This window comes from Mauremys mutica, chromosome 7 (genome assembly GCF_020497125.1).
Source record: "Mauremys mutica isolate MM-2020 ecotype Southern chromosome 7, ASM2049712v1, whole genome shotgun sequence".
NCBI classification, from domain to species: domain Eukaryota; kingdom Metazoa; phylum Chordata; order Testudines; family Geoemydidae; genus Mauremys; species Mauremys mutica.
Window position 1 is genome coordinate 90,120,500 of NC_059078.1, and position 7,923 is coordinate 90,128,422.

The 7,923-nt window shown below is 42.8% G+C and overlaps 1 protein-coding gene across 10 annotated transcripts in view; it reads left to right on the top strand.

Annotated features, from left to right (window-relative positions):
• NUDT13 (nudix hydrolase 13) overlaps positions 1 to 7,842 on the top strand; it is a 93,829-nt gene extending 85,987 nt beyond the window's left edge. For 9 of the 10 annotated variants that reach the window (XM_045022581.1, XM_045022574.1, XM_045022575.1 and 6 more), the window contains 5 exons: positions 372 to 478; positions 1,590 to 1,715; positions 1,988 to 2,099; positions 2,880 to 3,034; positions 4,097 to 7,842. In XM_045022581.1, coding sequence (XP_044878516.1) covers positions 372 to 478; positions 1,590 to 1,715; positions 1,988 to 2,099; positions 2,880 to 3,034; positions 4,097 to 4,291 — 695 coding nt within the window. In that variant the 3' untranslated portion in view covers positions 4,292 to 7,842. The remainder of the gene's footprint in view (positions 1 to 371; positions 479 to 1,589; positions 1,716 to 1,987; positions 2,100 to 2,879; positions 3,035 to 4,096) is intronic. The other variant, XM_045022579.1, reaches the window with a different exon arrangement.
• Positions 7,843 to 7,923: the final 81 nt, after the last annotated feature.

A 7,923-nucleotide genomic window follows, 5' to 3' on the forward strand; every position in this document is an offset into this window, starting at 1 on the left:
CCAGGCACACTGATGGAGATGCTGTCTAGGCAGCACACTTAGCCTTTGATAGGTGAGAAGTTGCTTCTGAAGGAAGTCCTCTTTCATCCTTGATGGGAGGTACCATGACTTCACTGGAGCCACTTAGGGAATTTTTATATAATGATATTACGTCTCTCTTTGTTTTTAGTAAAGTTGGTATGTTTGTAGGTCACAACTTTTGGGGACTGTATTATGACTGATGTAATGTCATTTCCGTACTAACATGATTCCATCAGCAGCAGCTCTGTGGGAATGTTCAGAAATTGTACACTCTTAATAGAAACAAAGAGGGGTGTGGGGTGGGGGTAATAACTGAAATTTCTGATTCCCATGGATTTATTCAATTCCAGGATCCTTGGAGAAATCTGTCATTGAATCTGAATTGAGGGGGTCATTCACCAAATTACGGAAGGCTTTCTTTCAACTCGATGGGAAAGATGCACCCTTGTTGTCCTCGGTATGATATAGGATATTTCACGTATAGAAATTGTGATTGCTTGCACCAGGTCTCCTGCTTGCAGTCATTAGTTTATTATTTTATATACACTGTGGCAGTACCTGGGAGCCCCACCAGTTTGTGAGACATTGTGCCAGGCACTGTACAAACGCATAGTAAATGGCAGCCTCTGTCTGAAAGACAAGATGTAACAGGTGGATGAAACAGAGACGTGAGTGACTGGGGAAAGAGGACAGAATAACAGTAATAATATGCTGGTTTAACATGGACTAGCTCTCTGCCCACTTTGTAAATGTAACAAACCAGTCAATAGCAATAGTCACAGTAATCACAACTTGCTACCTGCCTCGCCACTATCAGAGGGCAGTTTTCTGTATGCATCCCAGCAGAAGTTAATGCTAAGAAGGGGTTTGAAGGAGGATAAAGTGGTGTTCTCACTGTTTTGTTCTCCTTTTAAAACTGCTCCTCTTTGACCCATTACTCTGCAGATATCCTCATTTATTTTTGGAAGCCTTGTCAAAAGGCATGTGTGCTAAAATCAGGTCCATTAGCCCATAAATAGAAATAGCTCATCGTTCCCCTTTCTGAAAGAGTTGTGGTACATGTGCTATACAGCAAGAAACAGATCTGGTCTAGGCATTACTTAGAGGCATGGTTCAATTCGTTATTGTTCCTATTCAATCCCAATACACAGCAACTTCTTTTTCTTCTCCTCTCCTAGACATGCTGAAAGGGATTGTAATTTAAATTCAAAATGAGGAGCTTGAAACATTGTGTGGCTACAGCCACTTAGGGTGACCAGATGTCCCGATTTTATAGGGACAGTCCTGATTTTTGGGTCTTTTTCTTATATAGGCTCCTATTACCCCCAACCCCTCTCCTGATTTTTGACATTTGCTGTCTGGTCACCCTACAGCCACTTTTCAAAGCAGCTCCTTAATTTCATGTGCACTTTCAGGGCTGCCTGACCTGAAGAACTGTGATTTGATCCATAAGGCTGCATGATAGGAAGAGGATAGCAAAGTATCACTCAGGGAGAATGGACTGACTGCACTGAATGAGCTCTATGTTCTGATGTTAACTGATTGTATTTATGTTTTGGTGTTTATAGGCTCAGGCTCTTCTTCGTTGGCATGACACCCATCAGTATTGTAGCAAAACTGGGCAGCCTACCCAGAAGAACCTAGCTGGCAGCAAGCGTGTTTGCCATACCAATGGAATAATTTATTACCCACAGGTCAGCATCTGAATGGTGGGACAACTGACACATGATCACAGCAGTGACTAGCCAAAATTGTTGGACTTAATAGGAGGGAATTTGTGAAACTCAAGAGCAAGAGCTTTCTATTTAGTTGTGTACTTTTCCTTTGTTTGTCCAATGTCCCCTGAAATCTTCTAGAAAAAGCAATAGCAATAGTCTGTGTTCTCACATTACTCTAGTTTTCATGTAACAATCAGTTTGTCTGAACTGTGATTCCTAGTTGCTTTGCTGTTTGCTGTGTTGTCTAGATGTCCCCAGTGGTTATCACTTTGGTGTCTGATGGGAGCCGGTGCCTTCTTGCCCGACAGGCGTCATTCCCAAAGGGGATGTACAGTGCTCTGGCAGGCTTCTGTGATGTGGGTAAGGAAGCTTCTGACCCAGTGTTTTGCACTCATACGCATAAGACTGTGTTTGATAACAGGATTGTGTGCTGCATGGTGGGAGACTTGAGTCTGGGAGCCAGCCACAGACCTGTAGCTCCCCCGTTCAGTGCAGCTCATGCCCAGAAGTGATGTTCTGGAAAAAGGGGATGGATGTTACTAGAGCAGCTTTGCTCATTCAGCAGAAGTGTGAAATTGCTGTGTTTATCTGAAGAAGGAAAGGAGCTCTAAAAGGGGTAAAATCATGGGATTCAGCAACAGGGCACTGTCAGTGCTCATATCCACATGAGAGACCTTTGAGTTAAAATCCCAGGACTCTTCTTCTAACATCTTTTTTCTGGGCTGGTGGAGAGTGGGTGTGTTAGGGAACTTACAAGAAAAAGTGTGGGAGAGGGAAAGTGGCTTCAAAAATTAAAGAAGATCAGAGTAGCTTATTCTTTCTGTCTACAGTATATACTTATATGGCCCTCACCACCTTACTATCTGAGTGTCTTTGGTGCCTGGGAGAGGTATCCAGAAAGCAAATTTGAAGGTGACTAAAGATAGTTGATGGATTTGTTATGGTGGCCTGATGCTAAAGTGCTCTCAGAATGACTCACCTTACAGCGACTTATACTTCTTGGGAAGTCAAACCTAAAATTCCTAAAATCCCCCCCATTTTTGTGTGGCACAAGGGATACTTTCCTATCCTGGGAAAAACCTGCCAGCATTACCTTACCTGATTGGGGGGGCTGTCCCTGACTAACTTGAGTGTTTCCAGGTGAGACGCTGGAAGAGACAGTCCGACGGGAGGTGGCAGAGGAGGTGGGATTGGAGGTGGAGTCTCTGTGGTATTCTGCTTCTCAGCACTGGCCCTTTCCCAACAGCTCCCTAATGATAGCTTGTCATGCCATGGTGCAGCCACAGCAGACCCAGGTGAGCAGCCCCCAAGCTTTTATTACCTTTCTTGCTTGGTAAATTCTCCTTTCCCAGTCCACATAACCACGGCATTATCAAATCCTTTAAAATGCAACTTTCAATGAGTTCTACTGAAGTGAGTGTGGGATCTTTTTAAAAGCTTGAAAACACTCCTTTTCTGTTTCAAAAACATGGTGTATTTTGTGCTGCAATGTGTCAGAACCAACATCCAGATCCAAACACCGCCATACTCTGGGTCCACCCTCTGCAGATTAGGCCAAGCTCCGATTTGATTTCCTATTGCTAAAATTCCTTGTTCATCCACCAGCACCACTAATACAAGCATGGTAATAGAATAGTGGGTACTGGCTCATTGCTACACCAAAGGAAACCAAAGCCCACAAAATATTAGCAGGCAATAGATTCTACTAGTGGCAATTTTTTAATTTATTGGCAACAAGTGGTGAATGCATTGTCTCATAGTCAATATTTAAAGTATAAAGGCCATTTTGGAAGCAAGTTTTAAGAATTTTTTTAAAGCAAATTCCATTTTAGTGCTAGGTGTTGTTGGACTGCTAATTCCTGGGATGTGAAGTCTTCCATTCATCCACTAACCAGGAACTGTATGGGCAGTGCAGCACTAGTTTCCCTCACCCACCTTTCTCAAGCCTGCTTCATGGCTGAGTAATTCAGTCTCCATTTCCATTGAGGCCTTAGCCCCTTTGTGGAGACAGCCACCCCAGGAACAGATATGATGCGAACACCTGGTGCTAGCCAACTACTACTAATTAATTTCACATAAGCCACTGAACAGCCTCACTTGCAGGATAAGCGGGACTATGCTGGTTTAAAATTCCTGGTAACTGGGGCTTGCTTTAACCTGTCCCTCTTCCCACATCACTTCCCAGTCTAGGCAAGATGGGGAGAAATCTCTTCAACAGACACTCACAGAATACATTGGAACCCAGAATTCATTAGCCTTTGTTGCCAGAAAGTCCTGTAGATACAGGAATTATGAAGTCCTAGGTAGCTGCTTTTAAAGCCATTTACAGTCCTTCATACATTTTGAATCCTTTCCAGATCAGTGTGAACAAACTGGAGTTGGAAGCAGCCAGCTGGTTCAACCTGGAGGAGATAATGGAAGCACTCGGACGGGAGCCTAAGCCTTTGAAACAAGAGGATGGCAGCTTTTCACTTTGTCTGCCACCCAAGTGGGCCATAGCGCACCAACTGATTCAGGAGTGGGTTAAGCTGCAGGCTTCCTCGCCTGCTTAGGCACAGTCTATCACACCTTTATTTTAGCAGGTAAAAACAAGTGAGGACAAGTTCTCACAGTGATGACCCAGCCAGAATGGCTCATAAACCATCTTATATTCAGGTACACCTAGGGGCACAGACGCATATTTGGATAAGTCCCAACAACTCTAGTACACAAAGAACCATCAATTAGATACAATACCGTAAGTGCCAGTAAATCTTAAAAAAAAAAAGAAACAAAAAGCCCAAACCACTAGATGTCATCAAACCAGCTACAAGCCTGCACCATAGACATCAGAATGGTCAAACCCTACTACATGTGTTTCCTAGATCCCTCTTAGAATAAAGGATTCCACTCATTTCCCTCTATTTTACCCCCTTAGACATCTCTGATGTCACACAATAGAGCCTCACTCTTTTTGACAGAGGACTAGGTGGGATTCCATTTAGGGTCTGTCAGTGTTGGTCCTAGTGCTGCTCTTGCGTTTGACAGTGTGAGAATAGCGAAAGTGCAAATTTCATTAAGTTCCCTCTTTCCATTGCTTCCCTGCCCCATCAAGTCTCCCACTGTGCTCATCTTCATACAAAAATACCCTTGATTTCCTTTGCTGCTAAAGAGGTACTACACATTTGTTCATATTGGACTTAGCAGCTAAAGGTATCACGAGGCCCTCCCTCAGTGCTGAGCACATGGCCCCTACAGCTTTCCATCCTCAGGGGGCAAGATTTGGTGATAAACAGCAGAGGAACAACACCTGCATAAAGCTTTAACTTGCTTGATATTCTGGAAGAGCTGCCATGACTCAATCGGTCATAGAAATCGCTGAGAGCCCAAGGAACACATTTCTGCCTCAGTCCATGGGGTATCACTCTTAACTCCATGCATTGCTTAGCTACAGAGCATTTCTGTGGAGCAGAAAGAGCCCAGTCACAAGGTTCAAGGGCTTGGCTAGATTCTTGCTCCCCTTGTACTGGTGAAATAGCAGGTTATCACCCTCTGGGAGGCCCACTGAAGCATAGCCTTGGGCAGGCAGAGACTAATAGCCTAATAATGGAGTTACCTGGATTTCTGATTTAATTAAACTGGAAGAATTGAGGGTGGCTGTACCTTCTGCTTACTTGGTTGAGTTCCTGGGAAAATGCAGAGACGCCCACATTTCGAGGCTATTAGTTTGGACACTTGGAGGGAGAAGTGCATTTTTAATCCTCACCAATTGATCCTGCTCCTGGCCAAACACTGCTAGCTACTCATCTTCTATAGTCACACATGGTTGTGTTCTAACAGTCTGGCATCCAGCTTTCTTTAAAATGTAACTTACTGTAGCTCTGCTGGTTTGTTCTTCATTCTTTCCCTGCATGTGTGATGTCTGGGTTCTCTCTTTCTGTCTCTTGTTCTCATCATCCCTTCTTTTCCTTGCTGGAATAAAGGGGAATTAGGAATGAGGTAGAGAATGAGTGTAGATCAGTCTTGTCTTCTTATTCCCATTTTCTATTGTTTTCTAGCCTGCCTCTGCAACCTGTTTTTCTCATGTGCACAAAACTCTACTTCCATACATCAACTTCTCGATCCCTCCTCCTGTACCCTTCTCTCTCTCTCACCCCCACAAATCTACTCAACCATGGCTACTGATTATGGAGAGGCAAAGTGTGAGTAGCTCAGGGCAGCACAAGGCAATGACAAGAAGAAAAGGAGTGGCTCGGACAGATGAGATGAGAAACTCATAATTGCAGCGTAGTCCACATGTCAAAACTTAAAAGGAAAAAAACTCAAAGAAATGTGGAAATATTTTGCAACTTCTGCAGCCTGTGGGATTTATTTTTAGGACAAAACAGGGTGTGTACCTCTTCACTATCTTTCTCCAAGTTTTATAAATATACAATATATATTTACCATGTATGTTTGTCATTAAGCCATAGAATGGCCTGGTAGAGACATACAGCTATCTTCTGAGTACACTGCGTGTGAGGCCTCTTAAGTACTGAGAATGCACCGGTGTGTTGCTCTGCTAAGTTTTTACAATTAATACTTCCAAATGAATTTTAATTAGAAGAGCATAAACGCACAAAGTCCATTTTTCAAAGTCATTAAAGAATGTTTACATTTACACAAATGCCACAGCAATCTTTAGCTTCAAACAGCTTTACATCTTGCTGCCTCTCAGCCTTTTCAACTTTTGTCTCTTCTACTCTGCTGCCAAGGACTATTTAATAGGAATTCCTTTGGGTGTTGGGTGACCACCAAACACAGCAATCTAAAAATCAGCACTGCTTCCTCCACCTTTCTGACAAAGATGAGGGGAGAAGCCCAGCTGGGGGAGGAGCTGCTATCCTCCCCCATCTCCATAGTGTTTGATGCTGAAGTTGCCCTGTGCTCTCTAGAGTCCAGGCTGCTCTTCTCTGGCCAGCTGGCCTTTCAGCTCCAGTTGGGGTTCCTGTAGTGTAGGCCTCCCACTCTGAAATCTGGGACTTCTTCAGCCACATATTTGTCACTGAACACATTTGACTACCTGGATTTGTTTTGCTCTCTGCCAGTCCAAAGCCAAAAAACAAAACCACCACCACCACCACCTTTCTTAATTTTCAAAAAGGAAGACTCTGGCAAGCCCCACTCCAGCCACATAGGATTCACACTTGATCTAAAAGTACTGATGATGCAGTGGGACTTGGGAGAAACTGCATGCACAGACAGGTAGATAAAGCGCTGAGAGGTTCATTTTCCCTTCCACTGCTGCAAGAGATCCCACATTTGCTCCCAGTGAGTTAGGAAACTAAATTACCACTTAACAGCTGAATCACTTAATTATTATCCAAGATTAGACATCTTAATAGGAATTAGAATACTGTGGGCTGGCTATGATGCTGCTAGAGTGTGTGCTGCATGAAGAGGAGTGAAGATACATTTATCTTCCTGCCTAAAATAGCAAGCTTGCAGCTAATTAATCCATCCATGCTTGGATCTGTCCCAGGCTTCAGGTCACAAGTAGGAAAAAGTTAAATTGTCAGAAGTTCTACATAAATACTTCCACAACAGAAGCAGATATTCAACTGAACCAGGGAATTTTATCACATCCAAAACTTTGACAGCAAGTTAAGAAACACTGTTCCTCCCCACTTGATTACCATACTGGGATACCATCAGACTTCACTCACCATAACATTCTATTATAATTAAAAGCAAAAATGTTTTAGTACATTATTCCAAAAGTCAGGAAGGCAAGATGGCAATGTTTATTACAGCATTTAACTAATCTTATATGCTGAATTATAATGTGGGTAATTGTACAACACCCTGAGATGAGTATAAGAATTGATAAATATAAATGGTTGGAATAAATAAAATTCTTAATGACAGGGATTTAACTAAGACAGATAAAATCAAGACAACAATCAGCAGTAGGAGAGCCTAGAAGAAACTGCAGCAGTTTTGCGCTGTATTTTACATTGACCATTAATAATTTAGGATATTTTTCACTTTGTCCCTGTACAGTCAAATTCTGGCATTTACAGCATCTTATCAGAGATCCATAAAACTCTACAAATGTGGGCAAACTATTAAATTTTACAAATGGGAAAACAGACACAGGCCAAGGTATCTCAGCAAGGTTGTGGCAGAGCCTCAGCCAGTGACTTCACAGGAAGTATGACAATTT